Source organism: Colletotrichum truncatum (assembly GCF_014235925.2).
Source record: "Colletotrichum truncatum strain CMES1059 chromosome Unknown Contig_0001, whole genome shotgun sequence".
Taxonomy (NCBI): Eukaryota; Fungi; Ascomycota; class Sordariomycetes; order Glomerellales; family Glomerellaceae; genus Colletotrichum; species Colletotrichum truncatum.
The window spans coordinates 5,348,228-5,376,062 of NW_027222398.1; the positions used below are offsets into that span (position 1 = coordinate 5,348,228).

Here is a 27,835-nt window from a genome sequence, read left to right on the forward strand (position 1 = left end):
TAGCATTCTTAGGTATAAAAACGTTAACAAACGAACGTAGTTCCGGGGGAATAGCTATAATCCTAATCGTAAGCTCCTCTTCCTCTTTATCTAGGAGAGGTTATAGTTCGGGGAGCTATATAATAGCGAAAACCTACGCCTTCTCTCAAATAGCCTTTTTTACAAAGCAGGAGGCTTAATACTTCTCTTATTTCCTCTATAGATATTTAAACTACTATATACGGTTTTTTCCTCCTAGGAAAATATTATAATACTTAATAATAGTTATTAAAAGCAATATAAGGCTTCTTTTAGGTCGAGGGTTATAGTTAATTATTATATAGGAATAAGTAAACGACTAATAAGTTCCTTACGAATTAGTAAGGATAAGTAGAACCTAAAAGACCTTATAGGTAGGGATAGTACTTTGCCTTAGTATAGATAGGATTAGAAGGGTTAGCTTAGCTTGATTTAGTCCTTACTACTATATAAAAGCATACGAAACTAAATTATACTCGGCTTTAGAATTAAAATCAATATTAGTAGATACTATTGCTTAGTTTCCTCTAACTTTAGTAGAGGTATAGAATCGTTAAGTAGTCCCTACTATAAGCTAGGAAGGAGGATAAGGAGTTACTCCTTCCACTTGCCTTTTCCTAAAGCAGAAGTATTAGTATTAATAGTCGCCTACTAAACCCTTATTTTTCCTTTTATTTTCTCTCTATCCTCTTTTAAGGATTTAGTATAAATATTAGATAAATAGTCTAGACTACTGTAGATATAATAAAAGCATAGTTTGCTAATAGTATAGTTAACGCTATTTTTCCCTCCTTTTTTAAGACTTAACTAAAGAGAAGAGGAAGTAGGATTTTAAGCTTATCTCTTAACCCTTCCTAGTTTACTATCTTGTTTATTATCACGCTTTCGCTTAGGGTTCGGTCGGATAACACCTTAATATCAAGCAGACATAGCTACTATAGCCTCTCGCATAGTAGGGAGGTTAGCAGTATTAGTCTATATATACTTCCGTAATTTATTAGTTAACTTAGCGTAAAATTCTAAAGTATTTTCTTTTTCTAAACAAAAAGTAAATTTCTTCTTAAAAGACTATAAATAAGCATAAAAGTCTTATAGCTCTTAATCTAATCGCTATCTTATAATAACTAGTTATCTTATAATTTAGGATTCCTAGATTTAAGTATCCCTAATAAGTATTTTTGTCTAATAAACAAAGTATAGATATTCCTAAGCGTTTAGCTAGTATTCTTTATCTAAATTATCCTTATATAAATACTATCTCGCTTAGTAGTCGGCGTCTATATAGTCTAGTACTAAGACTATCTTTTTAATATCGGTTTTATATCTTTTAAAAGCTCCCTTATAAGCTTATTCTAAATCTTAAAGCTATTTGGTATGCTTTCGGTAGCTAGTTTTCAGCGTAAATACTTCGATATTCTTAACCTTAATATCTCCCCCTTCGCTAAAAGTAAGACTTTCTTTTAGTCGTACTAATAATATCTACTAAAGCTACTCTAATAGATCGTTTTAGCGTTTAGTTTAAGATAAAGATATCTTAAGTTAGGCGATTTGCTTTAGAAGAGTAGTATAATCAACCTTTCTTAGCTAAGTATAGTTACTATTCTCTTAACTCGCCGGTTTATTAAGAAGGTTAATCGGGTTAAGGGATTCGCGAATTCGTTTATCTTTACTACTACTTCCTACTATTATAACTATTAGTAGCTAATAAAGAAGAATCAGAATTATTACAAGGTTTTAGCTAGAAATAGTTATAATAGTAATAAATATCGTATTTTTCTAAAGCTAATTCTTAATCCTCTAGATCAAGAGTCTAGAGCTAGAACCTATCTTTTATCTAGGTATTATACCCTGCTAGGTAAAATATATATATTAACCTTCTTAGTATAGCGCCTTATAGCGCTTCTAGTAGTATAACGCCCTATAGCTCTTTGCCTTGTTATAGATAGAATCTCTATTTAAATATATACTCGGGTTTAGTTTATTAAAAAGTTTATTAGGAAGTTATAGTTCTTATTAACTTCTAAGTTTACTTTATATATATATAATAAGTAAGGTCTTAGTAAAGTTTACGTCTAAGAAGTAATTCCTTAACCGAAACTAGAAGGCAATACCTATTACTCTAAAAAATCCTATAGATATATATAAGTTTCGTAAGGTAGCGTATAAGGCTAAAGACCTTTTTACCTTTCTTCGCAAAGCCTTAATTACCCCTAACAAAGACGTTTATACTATTATACTTATTTCCGAAAGTTAAGTAGATCTGCTTATTACTAAACTATAAGTATTAAAGAAGTTACGACTAAAATAATATACGCTTAACATAGTAACAACTAGTATAATACCTTTACTTACTATTAATATATTTACGAAAGCGCTTATACCTAAACTTTTAACTCGAATTTAAACTCGAACCGAACGAAAGCCTTCTCTTAAGGCATAAGAAGTAATAAAGTAGGAGAGAGAAGGAATAAAGTTACGTAAGCGTACGTACTTATAAGTTAAGTAGCAAGGCTATATAGACGTTATTTAGGAGGATATAACTCTTAAGGGGGGTAGCTAGAAAGATAAGGAAGAAGACGAAATAGTAGTATAATAAAAGGAAATAATTGTTTAGGTATATTCTATATACTTAAGTTTTATCTATTTCTAAACTATTATTACTTCCTAATAGTAATATATAAAGTTTATCTATACTAATCCCGCGGCTACGGAACTATTCTTTTACTTATTTAATACCTTTATTTTGTTTTAATAGTAAGTAAAGTTCTAGTTAAATCCTAGCCTTAATATATTCTTTAAGACGTTATTATAGGAAGTTATATGCTTTAATACGTAGATATTATATACCGTAGAAGTTTATAACTAGTAGAAAGGTTTATATAGGCTTTATAATACCTTTATAAACTTAAAAGACTTTATATAGAAGGAATTAATCTAAATTAAGTTTTTTACTTCTAAGTAAGTTTTAAAGTTTTTAAATCTTTACGTAATCGATTAGCTAAGCAAAGTCTTATACGGTTTGATAATCTAGATAATGATAAAGTTTCTATAGTTAACTAGAAATAATATATAGGCGACTTTTTTATAAGCGAATACGATAGTTATTCTAAAGTTAAATAAAAGAAGTAAAGTCTTTACGGATAAGTAGTATAAAGATAAATAATAAGGCAATACGGTTAGAAAGCAATTAGTTATAAAATAAACTTAATACTTATAATCGATAGAAATATGCTTAATACTATTAGTAAATAAATAGATATAAAGGTAAATAATACGTACTTTCTAAGTTATAGACTAACGTACATGATAAGCAAGTGAGACAGACAAGCGAGTGAGACAGTAAACCGCGACCGTCGCACCTTGACGCGACCGGCACCTTTTCCTCTACAATAAATCATGGAATCAGCTAGTATTGAAAGAAGGTTACAAATTGCCCTTCAAGCAATGAGAAATGACCCAAAACTTAGTGCTCGGGCCGCAGGTGCACTCTATACAGTCAGTCACGCAACATTAAGCCGGCGACTAAAGGGAATAGTCTCACGACGCGACAGCATGCCTAATTCACGGAATTTATCAGATTTAGAAGAGAAGACAATAGTTGAGTATATTCTCGACCTAGATGCGCGATCATTTCCTCCCCGGCTGAGTGGTGTGGAAGAAATGGCCAATCGACTTCTCGCAGAGCGCGACGCGCCTCCAGTTGGGAAGCGCTGGGCTTCTAATTTCGTCAAGCGACAACCACAGCTTAGGACGCGTTTCTTTCGCAAGTATGACTATAAGAAAGCTCAATGCGAAGATCCAGAGGTGATTCGTAGCTGGTTTTCGCTTGTGAAGAATATAATTGCGAAGTATGGTATTGCTGATGCTGATATCTACAACTTTGATGAGACCGGCTTTATGATGGGCGTTATTGCTTCTGGAATGGTTGTTACAAGTGCTGAAAGGCGTTCAAATACGAAGATGATACAGCCTGGCAATAGGGAATGGGTTACAGTTATCCAGGCTATTAATTCCCAAGGGGAGAGCATCCCGCCATACATCATCGTTGCAGGCCAGTATCACCTCTCAAGCTGGTATACAGAAACCTCTCTTCCGGGCGATTGGGCTATTGCAACGTCTGAAAATGGATGGACAACAAACGAGAGAGGTATTGACTGGATCAGACACTTCGACATTTATACAAAACCACGTACGTCTGGGAAATATCGCCTCCTCGTTGTTGATGGTCATGAAAGTCACCACTCCGCAGCCTTCGAGCTCTTTTGTCAAGAAAACAACATTATTACACTGTGCATGCCGGCTCACTCGTCTCATCTACTTCAACCCTTAGATGTTGGTTGTTTTCAGCCGTTAAAGAATGCCTACGGTCGGCAAATTGAGAATAAGATGCGGCGAGGCACAACCCATATCTCGAAGGAAGATTTCTTTGCAGCATTTCACGAAGCTTTTAAGCAGTCTTTTACAAGGAAAAATATCCAGGGAGGTTTCCGAGGAGCTGGACTTGTCCCTTTGAATGCAGAAAGTGTTCTCTCAAAGCTGGATGTAAAGTTCCGAACGCCAACGCCTGAGGAGGGGGTCCCTCAGACACCAGACCCTTGGATCTCTAGGACGCCGAGCAACCCAAGCGAAGCAAGATCACAGTCTACTTTTATTAAGAGTCGAATCTCACGCCACCGAAGCAGCTCTCCAGCATCAATTTATAGTGCTGTGAGTAAGCTAGCCAGAGGGACAGAAGGACTAGGGCATCGGGTAGCATTACTAGAGTCAGAGGTTCAAATCCTTCGAGAGGAGAATGCAATATTAAGTCGGCGTCGAAGGGCTAAGAAAACACGTCTACAGAAAGGAGGAAGTCTTACTATATCTACTGGAGAGGATATATAGTCGCAAAGAGAGGCAGACACGCAACTACAAGAGGAAACGCGACGGAGTAGTGGTCGCAAAGTGAGGTCTGAGACGACTCATCGTCGGTGTAGCGTATGCGGGAATACAGGCCACAACGCGAGAACATGTCAATTTATTGAGGAAACATCCGAAGAACAGGAATCCGAGTAGTATTAATCAATCTAAGATTTCTTGTTATAGATTTCGATATTATTGTCGCGAAGGTCTGGTTTACTGTCTCACTCGCTTGTCTGTCTCACTCGCTTATCATGTACGTTATGCTTAATAAAGTTAGTTTTACTAGCTTTTAATCTTAATATTATAAATATTTTTACTAAAGATCTAATAGTTACGGAACTAAATAGGAACGTCTTAGCCTAGCTATAAAGAGGCTTTCTTTATATAGTTTTATAATAAATATTAATAACTACTAGTAGTTAAGATAGTTTCTATACTACGGTCTAAACGAATAGTTTATAGCATAATACCTTATAATAAAAGTATAGATAGATATTAAGCTAATATAGAATAAGCTATATATATAGAAAACCTAACGTAAAACTATATAATATAACAGGAGTATATATCGATACTAGCATATATCTTAAACCTAAACGGAAGTAGTTTATTATATATATCGAGTAACTATATAAAGTTTAGACCTAGCATAGTCTAACCTTTCCGCTGGTATCGGATCTCTTTTAGTCGGTTTATAACTGTTACGGCCCAACCAGTTGGTGCCTGGCCGGCGTAGCTATATAGTGCAGAACAGGAGATAATGATGCCGGAGTCATCATTACCGAAGCTTTTGCTTTGTGCCACAGTTGGTTGCCCTGACCTGCTCGTAACACAATGATGACTCCACCCCGCGTAGAGGGTTGTGGGTTCGAATCCCATACGTCGCCAGTCCTCCCTGGTCCCTGCGACGCCCGACCGTGGGCAGGCAATTATGTAGATTGGTTCCCTACTAGCCTGGAGTTTCCCTGCTTATACCCGCGATATGTCCGATTGGTCCTCGGCATAGGGACATGCCTCTTAGAGGGGAGACATGGTGTTACGGCCCAACCAGTTGGTGCCTGGCCGGCGTAGCTATATAGTGCAGAACAGGGGATAATGATGCCGGAGTCATCATTACCGAAGCTTTTGCTTTGTGCCACAGTTGGTTGCCCTGACCTGCTCGTAACAATAACTTCTTCGGGAAAAACTATACGATATGCTTTATATAAGACTAAGCGGCTAATAATATAGCTATGTTAGCATATATATATAAAGAGGAATTCTCGGCTAAAGTCTTATATAACGCGTGCTTTATTACTTATTATAAAGGCAAGGAAGTTTATAGCTTAGTAAAATACTGCTTAAAGCTACTCGGGGGTTTGACGGCGCTATAGTTTATAGCATTTTCGAATATCTTCTAAGCTATGTGTTGGAACGGTAGGTAGGAATCTCGTAGATAGTACGATATCCTTATAACAGGGTATTAGAGTAAGGGAACTTGTACTTATGAAGTAGGGCTTTAATAGTAAAGAATGTATAGGCTTATATTGAAGCTGAGTTGGTTGAGGAACTAATAGCTAGCTGTTACGGCCAGCTAACTGACAGTGGGTTTGTGTTAGCAGTAAGTCAGGGATTGAGAGTAGTAACAGTCGTTCCGTGGTCCTGGTCGAATAGATCGTAGATCTTCAAAGGGCTTGGTGATCAGTCAAGGCCTCAACAAGAGTCGTAGAGTAGTTCGTCACTTAGGATAGCTGAAAGTACCGGTGAGGGTAGTCACAAAGTTGATTGCTGAAGAACTAGGAAAGGTAGGACTCGAGAGGACTCGAGTCCCAACTATATACAAGTCTGGTTCCATGCTGAACACTTCCTGATCCTGGGGGACCGACACCCAGGACGTCGGTCCATCGCCATGGACCGCCCTTGGCACCGTCGGTCCTGTCCCAGGACCGCTTATCGTCCGTCGGTCCTGCTTATCGTCACGTGACCTGTATCCTAGTTCTTCCGTTCCGTGGGGGTTGTTACGACGTAACGGCTGACGGCCGTCCCTATAACCGCTGAGCCCCTGCGGGGTCGTCGTCAGTGGTCTGTTAACTGTCGGGTCGTAACACTAGCTAAGGGAGAGAATTAGGCTAGTTATATAGTAGTATAACGTCGCCTATAATAGCTAATATAGGAAGCTATAAGCTAGGTTTAGTATACGTAAGTATATACGTCAACTAGCTTATAAAGCAGCTTATAAATCAGACTAGAATCTTCTTTAACTAAATAGACTTTTAGATAAGGTTAAAGAGAGTATTCCATAGGGATCTGAATGTCATATGTTTAAACTAGCAAGCAGCCATTCTTAGCTAGTTACTTTTGTAAGTCTTACTAAGTCTTAGATAAGACTAAATAGGATAAATAGGTAAAATAGAAGTATAATATACTTATACTTCTAACACTATGTTATAAGACTATAAAGCCTTCCGTCTATAAGCATAAAAGAATATCTAAATCGGATAGCCTATAATTAAAGAAAAGCTAGAAGATATATTATAATAAGGCGTTAGAAAATTCTATACAGACTTCGCGGTAGAGGTTTAAGCTTTATAGGAAACGTTTAAATGTTAATAGAAAGACTTAAATTTAGAATGATTCGGAAAGATATATAATTATATTAGAATAAGTCTAGCTATTCTAAAACTTCTTAGTAATAATAGATTAAAAAAGGGTAAGGTCGATACGTAGCCGGCTAGCTATAGTAAGGTATTATAATAGTCTATATAGAGATTTACGAAGGAGAACGGGAAAATATAGATGTTAGTAAAGAAATACGAATTAGGTATCTTAAAAAAAACTTAAAAACGCAAGGGTATAGATAGTCTTACGCTTCTATATAAGGGTGCTAAACCCTATATAAAAGTACCTGACTTATAAACTAAAGTTACTAACTATTATAGTTTTATAAATAGTTATTAGGGGTATATAATATTTTATATACTAGCCGTACCTATATAAAAGACGCTTTCGATAGTATTATCGTTAGTAGACTAACTTAATAGAAGACTAACTACTTATACCTATGTTTATTAATTTATTATTATTTATTACTTTATAACCGTTTATTTAACTTCTATACTATTTTATTTATATCTTTATTCTTATTACGGTTCCGACCTCTACCTATTATAGCTATATGCTAGTAGGAAGAACTATAATAAGTAGTAGTATAACTTAATCTTGATTAATTTTTTCTCTCGATTTAACCGCGATATATTATAAAGAATCTCGAAGGAAATACCTTATAAGCCTACTTACTTAAAATCATAACTTATACCTCGATATAGCTAACATAGACTTATATAATAAGTTACGTAAATAACCCGAGGTTAAATAACGGTTATCGCGAGATAGAGAGACGTCTCCTACGATATTAAGAGATATATCCCGATAATCTTAAAATAATAAGAATTTCAAACTCCTTCCGAGTATATACGAGTATTATAGCGTTTATCGCGTAGAATATAAATATCGGCTGAATCGACGTTAGATATAATAATAAAACCTAGACTTAGGTAACGTAACTCGAAGATAGCTAGAAGATAGAGAATTACGATTATAATAAGGCGGTAAATAGTATCGCTAAGGCGATTATCTACGCTTAAGAACTTTAAGACCTTTAAGGATAATTTAGAAAACTAAGCTTAGAAGAGTTAGATATTACGAAAGGCAAGTAACTTATAAGAAATAACGAAACTACTAAACTAGCGCTAATAATACTATTAATAACGTACATGATAAGCGAGTGAGACAGACAAGCGAGTGAGACAGTAAACCGCGACCGTCGCACCTTGACGCGACCGGCACCTTTTCCTCTACAATAAATCATGGAATCAGCTAGTATTGAAAGAAGGTTACAAATTGCCCTTCAAGCAATAAGAAATGACCCAAAACTTAGTGCTCGGGCCGCAGGTGCACTCTATACAGTCAGTCACGCAACATTAAGCCGGCGACTAAAGGGAATAGTCTCACGACGCGACAGCATGCCTAATTCACGGAATTTATCAGATTTAGAAGAGAAGACAATAGTTGAGTATATTCTCGACCTAGATGCGCGATCATTTCCTCCCCGGCTGAGTGGTGTGGAAGAAATGGCCAATCGACTTCTCGCAGAGCGCGACGCGCCTCCAGTTGGGAAGCGCTAGGCTTCTAATTTCGTCAAGCGACAACCACAGCTTAGGACGCGTTTCTTTCGCAAGTATGACTATAAGAGAGCTCAATGCGAAGATCCAGAGGTGATTCGTAGCTGGTTTTCGCTTGTGAAGAATACAATTGCGAAGTATGGTATTGCTGATGCTGATATCTACAACTTTGATGAGACCGGCTTTATGATAGGCGTTATTGCTTCTGGAATGGTTGTTACAAGTACTGAAAGGCGTTCAAATACGAAGATGACACAGCCTGGCAATAGGGAATGGGTTACAGTTATCCAGGCTATTAATTCCCAAGGGGAGAGCATCCCGCCATACATCATCGTTGCAGGCCAGTATCACCTCTCAAGCTGGTATACAGAAACCTCTCTTCCGGGCGATTGGGCTATTGCAACGTCTGAAAATGGATGGACAACAAACGAGAGAGGTATTGACTGGATCAGACACTTCGACATTTATACAAAACCACGTACGTCTGGGAAATATCGCCTCCTCGTTGTTGATGGTCATGAAAGTCACTACTCCGCAGCCTTCGAGCTCTTTTGTCAAGAAAACAACATTATTACACTGTGCATGCCGGCTCACTCGTCTCATCTACTTCAACCCTTAGATGTTGGTTGTTTTCAGCCGTTAAAGAATGCCTACGGTCGGCAAATTGAGAATAAGATGCGGCGAGGCACAACCCATATCTCGAAGGAAGATTTCTTTGCAGCATTTCACGAAGCTTTTAAGCAGTCTTTTACGAGGAAAAATATCCAGGGAGGTTTCCGAGGAGCTGGACTTGTCCCTTTGAATGCAGAAAGTGTTCTCTCAAAGCTGGATGTAAAGTTCCGAACGCCAACGCCTGAGGAGGGGGTCCCTCAGACACCAGACCCTTGGATCTCTAGGACGCCGAGCAACCCAAGCGAAGCAAGATCACAGTCTACTTTTATTAAGAGTCGAATCTCACGCCACCGAAGCAGCTCTCCAGCATCAATTTATAGTGCTGTGAGTAAGCTAGCCAGAGGGACAGAAGGACTAGGGCATCGGGTAGCATTACTAGAGTCAGAGGTTCAAATCCTTCGAGAGGAGAATGCAATATTAAGTCGGCGTCGAAGGGCTAAGAAAACACGTCTACAGAAAGGAGGAAGTCTTACTATATCTACTGGAGAGGATATACAGTCGCAAAGAGAGGCAGACACGCAACTACAAGAGGAAACGCGACGGAGTAGTGGTCGCAAAGTGAGGTCTGAGACGACTCATCGTCGGTGTAGCGTATGCGGGAATACAGGCCACAACGCGAGAACATGTCAATTTATTAAGGAAACATCCGAAGAACAGGAATCCGAGTAGTATTAATCAATCTAAGATTTCTTGTTATAGATTTCGATATTATTGTCGCGAAGGTCTGGTTTACTGTCTCACTCGCTTGTCTGTCTCACTCGCTTATCATGTACGTTATAGCTTTAATAATAAAAGTAATAACCTCCTAAGGTATTACTTAAATATAGCTAATATAAGGGGAATTACGAAGACTTTTAAAAGCTATAGTTAATAGTGTCGGATATAACCGTAAGCTAACCTTAATAAACCTTTTAGTAAGTAAGACTATTAAATTAATAATAATATACGAAACCGTTATAAGCTAAGGTTATTCTTTTAAAAACAAAAGCATAAGTTATAAAAACCTTATTAGAAGGAACGTAATTTATATTAAGCTAGGGATAGAATCCTTAATAGTAATATATACCCCCTAGCATAAGAAGATACCTTCCCCCTTAGGGGTAGATACTATACTTAATAGTAATAAGATTTCTATCCTTCTAGACTCTACCGCCCCCTTAAATATAATAATAGTTCGAGGCAATACTAATAAACGCGTTCGGAAGGCTATTAAGCATAGCAACGCTAGGATCGGAACTACCGAACCTAGGGAGGAGATTCGTAGCTATAATAAATATTTAGTAACGATACGAAGTATTCTAGCTTAACGCTAATAGTAAGTATAGTAGGGAGCCTATATTCTACGACCGAGAGATACTATGCTACTAAGACGTAAACCTATAGCTCTCGGCGATCGAAGCTAAGATCGTTAATCTTTACGCTTAAGACAAAGTCTTTAGAAAATAACAAAACCTACTTAGAAGCAAAATACTTAGCTAGTAGGAATATTACCTTAGGCTTATAAAAAGGAACTAGTATAAAGCCTAGGGATAGTTTAGCTTATAGAAAGGATTAAAAGCTTGATTTAGGCTAACTTAGATAGAAGTAATCTAATAAGTAGTATTTAATAAGTTTATTATAGAAAAGATCGGTAGTAATAAGGATATCTAATTATTTACTTAAAACTATTTTAAATATAGTAAAGCATAGTTAGGATCGTTAACGCTTTAGTAATAACTACTTACGATATTTTATAATGCTTTAGACCTATCTTTATAACGATTTCTTTATAAACTAACGCTTAATAATACGGTTAAAAGCTATCTTAGACTTACTAAGGAAAAACGTAAAGTTATTCGAAGATACTTATAAACCTTAATCAAGGTTCTTTATATAACTACCCTAGATAGTAAAGATAACGCTTTATAAGGAGAATTACGCCTAGCTTAGAATAATAAAAACTAAGAGAAATGCGATTTTCCTTAGCTATAACGTAACTAGCCTTAATAGTAATAAAAGAAAACGCAACCTAACTAGAAATAATAAAACTAGAAAGACTATAAACCTTAGAACGTATAGTAAAAGTTCCTAAACTTAAGGCGATTTGCTTAGTATAACTATCTAGGTTAACTACTTAATAACGCTAAGTTCGTATAAGAAGACGAATTAGATAAGGATATAATTAATTACCTTATCGATTATAAGTATATCCTTAAAGACATCGTAAAAGTTCTAGTAGTATAACTATAAGAAGAAGAGGTAGCCTATATAGGATAGACTAGTAATATTGCCTTCCGCGCCTACGAAGCAACTATTCCTAAGGCAGAGATCCCTCCCCTATCTCCTTAAATATAAGAAGAAGTAATAGTAGTTACGATAGCGTATTAAATAAAGCCTTAGACGGAGCTACGTAGCGACTTTGCTAAAGTAGCTATGAAAAACTACGAAATTAGAAAGTTACTAAAGTTAGTACTAAGCTAAATTATCAATACTTAGACGAAACCGAATAAGTACGGCATGCCTTCGAAAAGAATATACCTTCGACTTTACGTTAAAGCCGACGATAATAGCAAACTAGACGAGGTATATATCGATATAAAAGCCTTAACTATACTAGTTAAAAAGTCTTAGGTTATACAATTTGCTTATAAATCGTCTTTTTAAGCGATCGAACTAAGGAAAATAAACGCTATAGATTCTACTTTCTAGGTTATAGAAGAAGTAATATTTAACTTCTATATCCTTAGTAAAATAAGCAAGATAGACGTAAATATATACGTTATTATTATAGCAAAGGTTATTAATATGCTTAAAGTAAACTTATTACTTAGTACCCTTTTTTATAAAGAATATAGTCTTGTCGTAGACTTTAATAAGTCTATTATTAAGTTTCAATCTATATTTAATATAAAGGCGTTTGTTAAGTATCGATAGTAGACGCTATCTGCTAGGCGCGTAGATAACGCCTATATAGTAATAATTTTATAAAAGAGTTAAGTCTTCGTCCCGAGACGATATAGCTTTCTGCTAAGAGATAGTAACGATAAAAGCAAAACCTAGTCCTTCTACTTAATATATAAGGTAGCGATCTATAATATAATAGATCTTACAACCCTAGTGCTATTTCTTATTTATAATAAAGGAAATTTAGAAATACGAATCCCTAAAGGCTATCGTATCGGTTACCTTACGAAATAACTATTAAGGGATATAAGTATCTTATTTAGTAACCTCGAAGCTAAAAATAAGTAAGATAATATAATATTTAATATAATTAATAAGGAAAGTACCTTAGAAGGAAGTATTAAACTATAGATAGACAAGATACTAAACTATAAAATCTCTAAACTAGACGATATGCTAGTAATTCTTAGTAAGTATAGCATCGAGATATATAACTTTAATAAAGAATTTATATAATAATTATAAAAAATCCTTGATAAGTATAATATTTATTATAATAAAGGTATTATACTACTTCCTAATAAGGAACGTATATAAATCGACCTTATTAATAGATAGTAAAACTAAAAAACTAATATAAAGGTTTATCTACTTAGTTTCAAAGACCTTATAGTTTTAGACGAAACCTATAGCTAACTTTATACTAAGGGAAAGATAGATTAAGCTAATAGTAAGTTAATCCTAATTACTTATCTTCTTTTTATTATATAGTAATAAATAAAAACTATAAGAAAACCTAAAGTAGTTATAGACTTACGCTTACTTAACCGCCTAGCAGTCTTAAACGTTTATCCCTTACTAAACTAAGATAATATAATAAACGCGATTCGTAGTAAGAAAAGAATAACCTTCTTCGATACTACTAGGTTTTTTTACTAACTACTTATCTATTTAAAATACTATAATAAGATAATAGTAATAAGTCTTTATAATATCGAGATCTCGAACGTAATGCTTATAAGATTTAAGAACTTACTAGCTTACGCTTAACGATTTATAAATCATATCTTCTAAGACTATAAATACTTCGTTTATATATATATCGACGATATCGTAATCTTTAATAATACCGATAAAAACTACCTTAAATATATTAAAATAGTCTTTAATATAATTAATAATAATAAGCTTAATATAGTAGTGAAAAAGTTATTTATTAATTTCCTTTCTATAAAACTTCTTAGCTATATCGTAGATAGATAAGGGATACGTAGAATAGACGATCGAATCGCTATATTTAAGAATCTTAGGTTCTTAAAAAACCTTAGCGATCTTAAGAAATACCTCGGAATAGTAAGATAGCTTCGAAAAGATATTTTATAATACGACGTAATCATAACCCCCCTTAACGAAAGGAAAACTAAGCTAGCAATAATCCTACGTAAGGAAGACTAGTTGCTAACAAGCCTTAATAAGCCTATAAAAACTAAACGGTTTTAATATACGACTTTTAAGCTAACGCTAGAAGAAATAGAAGTATAAGAAATATTATAAAGAAATCTTTACGACTAGGTTATAAGATATTACTATAACTTAGAAAAACCCTTATTCTTTAAAATCGACGCTTATAAAGGAGGATTTAAGCTTATAATATTCTAGATAGATATTACTTAGGATAGTATAGGAATTCCTAGAAAAGACATCTTATAAAAGCATATCTAACTAATACTATTTCTTTTAAAAGTAATATCCTTAATAGAAAAGTAATACTTCGTAACTAAAGCGGAGGTAGTAGTAATAATATAAGTAGTAAAGAAACTTAGGAAACTAGTATAATTAAATAAGAACCTAGTATAAATCCTTATAAACTACGTAGTTATAAAAGGAATTCTTACTTATACGTTATTAAGAACGATAGATCTTAATAAAGCAAATCTTTAATTAGTAAGTATTACTAACTACTTTTCTTAATTTAACCTTAATATTACTTATATCTTAGGGAAACTTAATATTATACCTAACGCTTTCTTACGTCTACTATTACTAATAGTAATAAGTAAAGCAAACCTATTTAAAAAAAGTAATATACTTATAGATATCTATAATAATAAGAATATTATAGCTTTTAACTTAGAAGACGATAAATAGCTAAAAAAACTAAGTAGGTTTATAATTAGGATAAGTAAAGACTTTACTAAGACTATTGTTAAAAATTATAAAGCTAACCTAAAGTATAGAAAACTTATTTAGTAACTTACGAGATAACGAAAAAGTAATAATAAGTAGTAGTTACCTAAGGAGGTAGACGATAAAGAAAATCACGCTTAGAACGAAAAGCATATACTAATTTATTATTAAATCTCCCCGTAGTAACTATTAGAGATAGGCTTTTTATTCTACTATATATATAATAAGATAAAAAGGCTATATATCTTATATAAAGCTATCGTAGAAGTTCTTAGCCTTGCTTATAATTAAAAGTATTATTTCGGTATAAACTATATATTAGTAAAGCTAGCTAGCTTCTAGATACGAAATAAGCGATCGGTAGTAAAGTAATATATTGCTTACTACCTAAGATATAAAGAAAACTAAGTTAACTAGTAGAGACTGCTAGGCAGCCTATAGCTAATTCTAGTCGTAGGAATCCTTTTCGATATCGTAATAATTAACTTTATTACTAATTTATTAAAAGTAAAAATATAAAAAAGTCTATAAGTATTACCTAGATTTAAATAGTTTAATATACTTATACTTATAATAGATAAATTCTTAAAAAAAGTTATACTTTTATTAAGCTATACTATATATAAGGCTAAGAAGTAAGTAATAGTCTTTATTAAGGCTTTCTAACTAGCTAACTAAGGACTTTTGTATCGTATTATTAGTAATAAAGACCTTAAGTTTATCTTAGCTATCTAGACTGCGATATTCTATACTTTCAAAGTAAAACTACTTTTATTAATAGCCTACTACTTATAGACTAATAGCTAAAGTAAGAGAATAAACTAAATAGCGGAAATTACGATCTGATTCTAGCTTTTAAAATACTTAGAAACCTTATAGCTAGAGATTCTCTTAGCGTTATAATATAACCTTAATAACTTGTATACCGTAACGATTAGGAGATCTCTTAATAAGGTTATATACGGATTTAAGCTTCGAAGTATTTTCGACGTTATCGCGGAAAAAGACGTTTTAACTAAGTCTATTAACGTTATAAGAAAGATATATTAAGATAAGGTAGTAGCTTTAATCGATATAGCAAACTTACTAAGAAAGGAACGCTATAATAAAAAGTACTTAGACGTTAGATTCTCCGTTAGTAATAAGGTTTAGATAAGACTAAGGAAAGGCTTTTACTTACCTAGCTAATATTATAATAAGTAGACGTTACGATATATAAGCCTTTTTTAAATCGTTTAAATTATAAGCTTAATAGCTTATAAAGTCGACTTCTTAGCTTATTAGCAAATTTTTCTAATCCTATCGATAGTATAGCTATATAAGCTAGCCTAAGGAGATAACCTATTTAATTATAAATAATAGCTATTTTAACTTATTAAGGTTAATAGTAGTAAAGAATAGGAAATCGACTATATTATAAGCCGTGGAATTAACTAAAGAAAACGTAAGCTAAGGATTAAATATCTTATTTACTAGAAAGGATTTACTATAAGGTTTAATACTTAAAAGCTTTACAAATTACTTAAGACTAATATAGTAAAGCTTATTAATAAGTATAAAATAAGATATCTTATCGACGTAAAAGTTATACTAACCTACTATTTTAAACAATATTAATAATAAAATAATTAGAATAACGTTACTATTTTATAATAAAATAGCTAATTCTTAATAAAGCAATATTAATAAGATTATTCCTTTTATTAATATAACCGAATTTTATATAAAATACTTATTCTTTCCTTTCGTAAGTAGTTACTTTATAAGTAGCGAAAAACTTTACTTTTTTATTTTTACTACTATTATTATAAAAGTAAACTTTTCTTACTATATAAATCCTACTTCTACTTATATAATAGAAAATTAATAAATCTCTTATTTTATAATATATTATAAACCTTTTTTATTTTTATTAAGACTTTTAACTTACTATTATTATATATCTTAATTACAAGATTCGATATTAAGAATGCGAAGATGTCTTCTTAACATACTTACTAAGATACCGACGAGATCGCCGAAACCCCTACTAGCTCCGTCGCAGCCCTTAGAAGTAACGTAAGTAATAACAAGACCTAGACTAACGACGAGAACCTTGGAGACAACTTTAGCCTAGCTAATAAAGAACTTTACGTCGTTAGCAAAAGCATTACTAAGGAAATTACTATAGCTACTACTAAACATACTAGTAACTAGTAAGATACTACTATATTCGATGCTAATAAGGCTAATAAGGCTTATAAAGCTTATACTAAACCTACTAAGATAGTCGAGGAAGACTAGCTTAAGAAGACTAGTAAAGGTAAGGCTAAGAAAAAGGCTAAGAAAAGCAACCTTAAGCTAGTTAACAAATCTAACAAAGAGGAAGAGTCTAATACCTTAGCTATCAAGGCTACTCCTACCCCTAAGGCTAAGAAGGCTAAGGCTAGTAAGAAGTCTAGTACTTTTAAAAAGAAGAAGTATACCGTTACTAAGGTTAATAATACCTAGGTTTAAGATACTAAAAAGCATGCCTAGGACGCGTTCGCCTTTTACTTAAACGATATATTACTTAAGGAGATTAAAGCTTATCTTAATAACTTTACTAGCTTAGCTACTTCTTTTTCTAACCTATTTATTTATTACGTTTAAGATACTTATAAATACGCCTATACTATATATAATAATAACGCTTTATATATAAAATACTTACCGTCTTACGCTTAGGTTTTTATAACTATCTTTTATATTAGCAATAGTTAGGTTAATAATATTATCGTAAGCTACCTTATTACTATTTACTAAGCTAACCTTTTCTTAGTTCCCTTGCTTATAAATATTAACTATATAACTACTATTAATATAACTATTTATAAGCAACTTAAGAATATAAAAAAGGCGTTTTAAGCTTTCGAAAGTAACGTTTATAAAATAAATAAGACGGTTATTAAGAATATAAAGAAAATTATTAATAGCGTTAATATTATAGTTTTTCCTACTAGTATATAGCTATAATAAGTAAAGGTCGAAACCGTAATAAGAATAGAGATATAAATAAAATAGTATAGAAGTTAAATAAACGGTTATAAGGTAATAAATAACGATAAATTAATAAACGTAAGTATAAGTAGTTAGTCTTATATTAAGTTAGTCTATTAACGATAATACTATCGAAGGCGTCTCTTATATAGGTATAGCTAGTATATAAGATATTATATACCCTTAATAACTATTTATAAAACTATAATAAGTACCTTTCTTAAAAAAAGACGATCGTCTTAATCGATAGTAAAATAAAAACTAATTATATAAATTTATTCTTTTTATTACCTATCTATCGCGAAGAATTATAACCTTAATAATAAAATCCTATCCTAATCATAGTCTAGTATATTACTAAAATAGCTTTGCTTAGCCGGGCTTACGATATTCTCGGTAGCGATACGCTTGTTGCCTTTTTATAACTTAGTAATAGCTTCGCATAGTTCTACGATCTTACTGCGGAGGATTATAATTTCGTTATCCTTAGTAGCGATAACGCGGTTAACCTTTATATCGATTATTTCCTTACTAGTAGTAGTTACTTTAAATACTTTAAGGCGATCGTTAACGCTTATAATATCGACGGTAGACTAGGCTTTCTTATTAAGTTTATTAAGGCGAGGGATAATCTTCTCGTTAATACTATTAACGATTTTCTTTATATTCTTAATAACCGTCTTGTTTATTTTATAAACGTTACTTTCGAAAGCCTAAAACGCCTTTTCTATATTTTTAAATTACTTATAAGTAGTTATATCGGTAGTAGTTATATAGCTAATATTTATAAGTAAGGGAACTAAAAAGAGGTCGGCTTAGTAAATAGTAATAAAATAGCTTACGATAGTATTATTAACCTAACTATCGCTAGTATAAAAGACGGTTATAAAAACCTAAGCATAGGATAGTAAGTATTTTATATATAAGGCGTTATTATTATATATAGTATAAGCGTATTTATAAGCATTTTAAATACAACGAATAAATAGGTTAGAAGAAAAAGTAGCTAGGCTAATAAAGTTATTAAGATAAGCCTTAATCTCCTTAAGTAATATATCGTTTAAGTAGAAAGCAAACGCATCCTAGGTATGCTTTTTAGTATCTTAAACCTAGGTATTATTAACCTTAGTAGTAATATACTTCTTCTTCTTAAAAGTACTAGACTTCTTATTAGCCTTAGCTTTCTTAGCCTTAAAGGCGGGAGTAGCCTCGATAGCTAAGGCGTTAGACTCCTCCTCCTTGCTAGATTTGTTAACTAGCTTAAGGTTGCTTTTCTTAGCCTTCTTCTTAGCCTTACCTTTGCTAGTCTTCTTAGGCTAGTCTTCTTCGACCGTCTTAGTAGGTTTAGCATAGGCTTCGTAGGCTTTGTTAGCCTTATTAGCATCGAATATAATAGTATCTTACTAGTTACTAGTATATTTAATAATAGCTATAGTAATTTCCTTAATAACGCTTTTGCTAACGACGTAAAGTTCCTTATTAGCTAAGCTAAAGTTATCTCTAAGGTTTTCGTTGTCGGTCTAGGTCTCGTTATTACTTATATTGCTTCCGGGGGCTATAATAAAGCTAGTAGGGGTTTTAGTAATCTTGTCGGTATCTTAGTAAGTACGTTAGGAAGACATCTTCGCATTCTTAATATCAAATCTCGTAATTAAAACGTATAATAATAATAAGTTAAAAGTCTTAATAAGAATAGAAAAGGTTTATAATATATTATAAAGTAGGAGATTTATTAATTTTCTATTATATAAGTAGAAGTAAGATTTATATAGTAGGAAAAGTTTATTTTTATAATAATAATAGTAAAAGTAAAAAGGTAGAGTTTTTCGCTACTTATAAAGTAACTATTTACGAAAGGAAAGAATAAGTATTCTATATAAAATTAGTTATATTAATAAAAGGAATAATCTTATTAATATTGCTTTATTAGGAATTAGCTATTTTATTATAAAATAGTAACGTTATTCTAGTTATTTTATTATTAGCGTTATTTAAAGTAATAAGTTAGTATAACCTTTACGTTAATAAAATATCTTGCTTTATACTTATTAACAAGCTTTACTATATTAGTTTTAAGTAATTTATAAAGCTTTTAAGTATTAAACCTTATAATAAATCCTTTTTAGTAAACAAGATATTCGATCCTTAGCTTGCGTTTTCTCTAGTTAATTCTATAGCTTATAATATAATCGATTTCCTATTCTTTACTATTATTAACCTTAATAAGTTAAGGTAGCTATTATTTATAGTTAAATAAGTTGTCTCCCTAGGCTAGCTTATATAGCTATACTATCGATAGGATTAGAAAAATTCGCTAATAAGCCGGGAGGTCGACTTCGTAAGCTATTAAGCTTATAATTCGAACGATTCGAAAGAAGCTTATACGTTATAATATCTACTTATTATAGCGTTAGCTAGGTAAGTAGAAGCCTTTCCTTAGTCTTATCTAAACCTTATTACTAATAGAGAATTTAACGTCTAAGTACTTTTTATTATAGCGTTCCTTTCTTAGTAAGTTTGCTATATCGATTAAAGCCGCTACTTCGTCTTAATATATCTTTCTTATAACGTCGATAAACTTAGTTAAAACGTCTTTTTCCGTAATAACGTCGAAAGTACTTTAAGGCTTAAATCCGTATATAACCTTATTAAGAGATCTCCCGATCGTTATAGTATATAAGTTATTAAGGTTATATTATAACGCTAGGAGAATCTCTAGCTATAAGGTTTCTAAGTACTTTAAAAGCTAGAATCGGATCGTAATTTCCGCTATTTAGTTTATTCTCTTACTCTAGCCGTTAGTCTATAAGTAATAAGCTATTAATAAAAGTAGTTTTACTTTAAAAGTATAGAATATCGCGGTCTAGATAGCTAAGATAAACTTAAGGTCTTTATCGCTAATAATATAATATAGAAGTCCTTAGTTAGCTAGTTAGAAAGCCTTAATAAAGACTATTACTTACTCCTTAGCCTTATACGTAGTATAGCCTAGTAGAAGTATAACCTTCTTTAAGAATTTATCTATTATAAGCGTAAGCATATTAAACTATTTAAATCTAGGTAATACTTATAAACTCCTTTATACTTTTACTTTTAGTAAATCGGTAATAAAGTCGATTATTATAATATCGAAAGGGATTCTTACGATTAGAATTAGCTATAGGCTGCCTAGCAGTCTCTACCGGTTGACTTAGTTTTCCTTATATCTTAGGTAATAAGCGATATATCGCTTTACTACCGATTGCTTATTTCGTATTTAGAAGCTAGCTAGCTTTGCTAATATACGGTTTATACTAAAATAATACTTTTAATTATAAGCAAAGCTAAAAACTTTTATAATAGCTTTACGTAAGATATATAGCCTTTTTATCTTATTATATATACGGTAGAATAAGAAGCCTATCTCTAATAGTTATTATAAGGAGATTTAATAACGAATCGGTATACGCCTTTCGTTCTAAGTATGATTTTCCTCGTCGTCTACCTCCTTAGGTAACTACTACTTATTACTATTTTCTCGTTATCTTGTAAGTTACTAGATAAGTTTTTTATATTTTAAGTCGGCTTCGTAATTTTTAATAATAGTCTTAGTAAAGTCTTTACTTATCCTAATTATAAACCTGCTTAGTTTTCCTAGCCGTTTATCGTCTTCTAAGTTAAAAGCTATGATATTCTTATCGTCGTAGATATCTATAAGTATATTACTTTCTTTAAATAGGTCTACTCTACTTATTACTATTAGTAACGGTAGACGTAAGAAAGCGTTAGGTATAACGTTAAGTTTCCTTAAGATATAGGTAACGTTAAGGTTAAATTAAGAAAGGTAGTTAGTAATACTTACTAACCGAAGATTTACTTTATTAAGATCTATCGTTCTTAATAACGTATAAGTAAGAATTCCCTTTATAGCTATATAGTTTATAAAGATCTATAACGTACATGATAAGCGAGTGAGACAGACAAGCGAGTGAGACAGTAAACCAGACCTTCGCGACAATAATATCGAAATCTATAACAAGAAATCTTAGATTGATTAATACTACTCGGATTCCTGTTCTTCGGATGTTTCCTTAATAAATTGACATGTTCTCGCGTTGTGGCCTGTATTCCCGCATACGCTACACCGACGATGAGTCGTCTCAGACCTCACTTTGCGACCACTACTCCGTCGCGTTTCCTCTTGTAGTTGCGTGTCTGCCTCTCTTTGCGACTGTATATCCTCTCCAGTAGATATAGTAAGACTTCCTCCTTTCTGTAGACGTGTTTTCTTAGCCCTTCGACGCCGACTTAATATTGCATTCTCCTCTCGAAGGATTTGAACCTCTGACTCTAGTAATGCTACCCGATGCCCTAGTCCTTCTGTCCCTCTGGCTAGCTTACTCACAGCACTATAAATTGATGCTAGAGAGCTGCTTCGGTGGCGTGAGATTCGACTCTTAATAAAAGTAGACTGTGATCTTGCTTCGCTTGGGTTGCTCGGCGTCCTAGAGATCCAAGGGTCTGGTGTCTGAGGGACCCCCTCCTCAGGCGTTGGCGTTCGGAACTTTACATCCAGCTTTGAGAGAACACTTTCTGCATTCAAAGGGACAAGTCCAGCTCCTCGGAAACCTCCCTGGATATTTTTCCTTGTAAAAGACTGCTTAAAAGCTTCGTGAAATGCTGCAAAGAAATCTTCCTTCGAGATATGGGTTGTGCCTCGCCGCATCTTATTCTCAATTTGCCGACCGTAGGCATTCTTTAACGGCTGAAAACAACCAACATCTAAGGGTTGAAGTAGATGAGACGAGTGAGCCGGCATGCACAGTGTAATAATGTTGTTTTCTTGACAAAAGAGCTCGAAGGCTGCGGAGTGGTGACTTTCATGACCATCAACAACGAGGAGGCGATATTTCCCAGACGTACGTGGTTTTGTATAAATGTCGAAGTGTCTGATCCAGTCAATACCTCTCTCGTTTGTTGTCCATCCATTTTCAGACGTTGCAATAGCCCAATCGCCCGGAAGAGAGGTTTCTGTATACCAGCTTGAGAGGTGATACTGGCCTGCAACGATGATGTATGGCGGGATGCTCTCCCCTTGGGAATTAATAGCCTGGATAACTGTAACCCATTCCCTATTGCCAGGCTGTGTCATCTTCGTATTTGAACGCCTTTCAGCACTTGTAACAACCATTCTAGAAGCAATAACGCCCATCATAAAGCCGGTCTCATCAAAGTTGTAGATATCAGCATCAGCAATACCATACTTCGCAATTGTATTCTTCACAAGCGAAAACCAGCCACGAATCACCTCTGGATCTTCGCATTGAGCTCTCTTATAGTCATACTTGCGAAAGAAACGCGTCCTAAGCTATGGTTGTCGCTTGACGAAATTAGAAGCCCAGCGCTTCCCAACTGGAGGCGCGTCGCGCTCTGCGAGAAGTCGATTGGCCATTTCTTCCACACCACTCAGCCGGGGAGGAAATGATCGCGCATCTAGGTCGAGAATATACTCAACTATTGTCTTCTCTTCTAAATCTGATAAATTCCGTGAATTAGGCATGCTGTCGCGTCGTGAGACTATTCCCTTTAGTCGCCGGCTTAATGTTGCGTGACTGACTGTATAGAGTGCACCTGCGGCCCGAGCACTAAGTTTTGGGTCATTTCTCATTGCTTGAAGGGCAATTTGTAACCTTCTTTCAATACTAGCTGATTCCATGATTTATTGTAGAGGAAAAGGTGCCGGTCGCGTCAAGGTGCGACGGTCGCGGTTTACTGTCTCACTCGCTTGTCTGTCTTACTCGCTTATCATGTACGTTACCGTTACTTCTTTTTATATTTAAGGAGATAAGGGAGGGATCTCTACCTTAGGAATAGTCGCCTCGTAGGCGCGGAAGGTAACGTTACTAGTCTATCTTATATAAGCTACCTTTTCTTCTTATAGTTATACTATTAAAACTTTTATAACGTCTTCGAAGATATACTTATAATCGATAAGGTAATTAATTATATCTTCGTCTAATTCGTCTTCTTATATAAACTTAGTATTATTAAATAGTTAACCTAGACGGTTATACTAAGCGAATCGCTTTAAGTTTAGGAACTTCTACTATACGTTCTAAGGTTTATAGTCTTTTTAGTTTTATTATTTCTAGTTAGGTTGCGTTTTCTTTTATTACTATTAAGGCTAGTTACGTTATAACTAAGGAAAATCGCGTTTCTTTTAGTTCTTATTATTCTAAGCTAGGCGTAGTTCTCTTTATAAAGCGTTATCCTTACTATCTAAGGCGGTTATATAAAAAACCTTAATTAAGGTTTATAAGTATCTTTAAATAACTCCGCGTTTTTCCTCGGCAAGTCTAAGATAGCTTTTAACTATATTATTAAGCATTAGTTCGTAAAGAAATCGTTATAGAAATAAGTCTAAAGCGTTATAAAATATCGTAAGTAGTTACTACTAAGGCGTTAATAATCCTAACTATACTTTGCTATATTTAAAATAGTCTTAGGCAAATAATTAGATATCCTTATTACTACCGATCTTTTCTATAGTAAACTTATTAGATACTACTTATTAGATTACTTCTATCTAGGTTAGCTTAAAGCAGGCTTTTAGTCCCTTCTATAAGCTAAACTATCCCTAGGCTTTATACTAGTTCCTTTCTATAAGCCTAAGGTAATATTCTTACTAGCTAAGTATTTTACTTCTAAGTAGGTTTTACTATTTTCTAAAGACCTTGTCTTAAGCGTAAGGATTAACGATCTTAGCTTCGATTACTAAAAGCTATAAGTCTATATCTCGGTAGTATAATATCTTTTAGTCGTAAAATATAGGCTCCTTACTATACTTACTATCGGTGTCGGGCTAGAATACTTTATATTATTACTAAATATTCGTTATAGCTACGAATCTCCTCCCTAGGTTTAGTAGTTCCGATCCTAGCGTTACTATGCTTAATAGCCTTCTAAACGCGTTTATTAGCATTGCTTCGAACTACTACTATATTTAAAAAGGTAGTAAAGTCTAGAAAGATAGAAATCCTATTACTATTAGATATAGTATCTACCTTTAAGGGGGAAAGTATCTTCCTATACCGGAGGGTATATATTACTATTAAGGATTTTATCCCTAGCTTAGTATAAATTATATTCCCTCTAATAAGGTCTTTATAACTTATGCTTCTATTTTTAGAAAAATAACCTCGGCTTATAACGGTTTTATATATTATTATTAATTCGATAGTCTTGCTTACTAAAAAGTTTGTTAAGGTTAGCTTATAGTTATATTCGATACTACTAACTATAGCTTTTAAAGGTCTTCGTAATTCCCCTCGTATTAGCTATGCTTAAGTAGTACCTTAGGAGGTTATTACTTTTGCTATTAAAGCTATATTAATAGCGTTATTAGCGCTAGTTCGGTAGTTTCGTTATTCCTTATAAGTTACTTACCTTTCGTAATATCTAACTCTTCTAAGCTTAGTTTTCTAAATTATCCTTAAAAGTCTTAAAGTTTTTAAACATAGATAATCGCCTTAGCGATATTATTTACTACCTTATTATAGTCGTAATTCTCTATCTTCTAGCTATCTTCGAGTTACGTTACTTAAGTCTAGGTTTTATTATTATATCTAACGTCGATTTAGCTAATATTCGTATTCTACGCGATAAACGCTATAATACTTATATATACTTAGAAGGAGTCTAAAATTCTTATTATTTTAAAATCATCGGGATATATCTCCTAATATCGTAAAAGACGTCTTACTATCTTATAATAACCGTTATTTAACTTTAGGTTATTTATATAACTTATTATATAAGTCTACGTTAGCTACGTCGAGGTATAGGTTATAATTTTAAGTAAGTAGGCTTGTAAGGTATTTCCTTCGAGATTCTCCGCGATATATCGCGGTTAAATCGAGAGAAAAAATAAATCGAGATTAAGTTATACTACTACTTGTTATAGTTCTTCTTGCTAGCATATAGCTATAATAAGCAGAGGTCGGAACCGTAATAAGAATAGAGATATAAATAGAATAGTATAGAAGTTAAATAAACGGTTATAAAGTAATAAATAATAATAAATTAATAAACGTAGATATAAGTAGTTAGTCTTGTATTAAGTTAGTCTACTAACGATAATACTGTCGAGGGCGTCTCTTATACGGGTACGGCTAGTACGTGAGATATCACGTGCCCCTGATGACTATTTATAGAACTGTGATAGTTAACAAGGAGATTATCCTTCGCTTTAATAAACTTAATAAGAAAGCCTAGTCTACCGTCGACGTCGTAAGCGTTAACGATCGCTTTAAAATACTTAAAGTAACTATTGCTAGCAAGGAAATAATCGCTATAAAGGTTAACCGCGTTATTACTACTAAGGATAACGAAATTATAGTCTTCCGTAGTAAGATCGTAGAACTGCGCGAAGCTGTTGCTAAGTTATAGAAGGGCGACAAGCGCGTCGCCACTAAGAACATTACAAGTGTCAAAAAGGGTGGTAGGCCAGGGGCGCTGGAAGCGATGCACACGCAGAGCGCCTAGGATGCCAGGAAGGCGCTAGGAGGAATGTTTGGCCGAGGACCGCGCTAGGTGCGCTTAGTCACAGGGAACACGCCGGAAGAAGGCGCGTAAGGGATACGGACAGGTCTTAGGAAAAGAAGAAGCACAATACACATCACGATTGACCCCTGAATGTGCGCCTACGAATATTCGAACAATTAACAGTCTGATTACCTACCAATTGGCCTACCTACAGGCAAAACGAAGCTATTCGAAGATCCGATCAACTGCAAAACACACGAACACCCCGTTTACGTCCCTCAAAACCCACGCGATAAGCCCGAATCAATAACGACATAAGCAAAGATGGAATCCATTGTCCTCAACAACCCCAGTCAATGGCCAACCTGGTATAAGGTTTTCCAGGGTAAAGCCACCGACTTGGACGTCTGGGAGCAAGTGGATCCCGGCGCCGAAAACCCCGAGAAGCGGATGCCGAAGCCGGAGCCTCCGGCCTTCTCCGACTACAAGAAGAAAGGTATACCGCGACATACCCGCGGATCAATCATCGAGGTGTCACAGACACCAGATATCGAAGAAGTTCGATCGAACGAGACGGCTAGACGCCTCCAAGACCTTGTCAAGGAGGACCGTGAGGAGTATGTACAGCTCCGGAGCGACTACAACCATGATATCCGTATCTACGAGCGTGAAGCGGCTGCTCTACGAGAGCTCCGCAACTGGGTCCTATCGACAGCAGCCGAGAAGTACGTCAATGCGTGCTGTAAACCTACGGAGACCCTCCAAGCCTGGATGGTCAAGCTGAAGGGCGTGGCCTCGATCTCGAACAATGAACAAAAGAGCGCCGCGCGTGAGGAGTACGAGAAGACCGTCAAGCAAGCGGCTACAAAGCGGCTACCTACGAAGGCCGAGATCGAGAACTGGCTCGAGCAATGGGAGGCCGCAATGTTGAAGGGACAAGAGGTTAACCTTGCCTAGACAAGGGACTTCAGCGAGTGGAGCGAGGACTTCCTAAAGGTCATTGCGAAGACCGCTATTTCTGCGTTCCACGCCACGTTCGAGGCGAAGTTCCACGAGTCGGACAACCCCTCGATCAGCGAGATCTCTGCGGAAGTACGACGATATATACGAATCCACGCAGATACCCTATCGACAGGACCAAGAGCCTCAAGAGGTGCCTTTGCCACAACAAGAGAAGGACCCAAGGAGACCATGCCTCGGAGTACAACCAAGAAGCGACATAGGGCCGCCGATTCGCGGACCCAAAACGAGATGCCAACGTGTCACGGATGTGATCTGCCACGACACCTACTTGCCAACTGCTTCTACTGCTTCCCAGAGGAAGCGTATGAAGGATGGAGGCCCAGCAACGACATCATGAAGAAGGTCACCGAGCGTCTCAAGGCCGATGACGACCTCGCGGACCGCGTGAAGAAGATCCGTGAACAACGCGAGAAGGAAGCGAAGCAGACCTGACTGTATGGTCGGTGTATGGG

The 27,835-nt window shown here is 34.4% G+C and overlaps 4 protein-coding genes across 4 annotated transcripts; 3 read left to right on the forward strand and 1 right to left on the reverse strand.

Moving 5' to 3' along the window:
- Nucleotides 1-3,414: 3,414 nt before the first annotated feature.
- Nucleotides 3,415-4,899, forward strand: CTRU02_201509 (transposase; the record flags this gene model as incomplete). The annotated part of the gene is made up of 1 exon (XM_070203868.1): nucleotides 3,415-4,899. One exon carries the CDS (start codon nucleotides 3,415-3,417, stop codon nucleotides 4,897-4,899), a length of 1,485 nt encoding a protein of 494 aa, XP_070062450.1.
- Nucleotides 4,900-8,918: 4,019 nt separating this feature from the next.
- On the forward strand, nucleotides 8,919-10,418 carry CTRU02_201510 (transposase; the record flags this gene model as incomplete). Its single annotated transcript, XM_070203869.1, has 2 exons — nucleotides 8,919-9,065; nucleotides 9,099-10,418. 2 exons carry the CDS (start codon nucleotides 8,919-8,921, stop codon nucleotides 10,416-10,418), a joined length of 1,467 nt encoding a protein of 488 aa, XP_070062451.1.
- An 11,458-nt stretch (nucleotides 10,419-21,876) lies between these two features.
- Nucleotides 21,877-23,376, reverse strand: CTRU02_201511 (transposase; the record flags this gene model as incomplete). The annotated part of the gene is made up of 2 exons (XM_070203870.1): nucleotides 21,877-23,184; nucleotides 23,230-23,376. 2 exons carry the CDS (start codon nucleotides 23,374-23,376, stop codon nucleotides 21,877-21,879), a joined length of 1,455 nt encoding a protein of 484 aa, XP_070062452.1.
- A 3,308-nt stretch (nucleotides 23,377-26,684) lies between these two features.
- Nucleotides 26,685-27,815, forward strand: CTRU02_201512 (gag protein; the record flags this gene model as incomplete). Its single annotated transcript, XM_070203871.1, has 2 exons — nucleotides 26,685-27,302; nucleotides 27,357-27,815. 2 exons carry the CDS (start codon nucleotides 26,685-26,687, stop codon nucleotides 27,813-27,815), a joined length of 1,077 nt encoding a protein of 358 aa, XP_070062453.1.
- Between the last annotated feature and the right edge of the window lie 20 nt (nucleotides 27,816-27,835).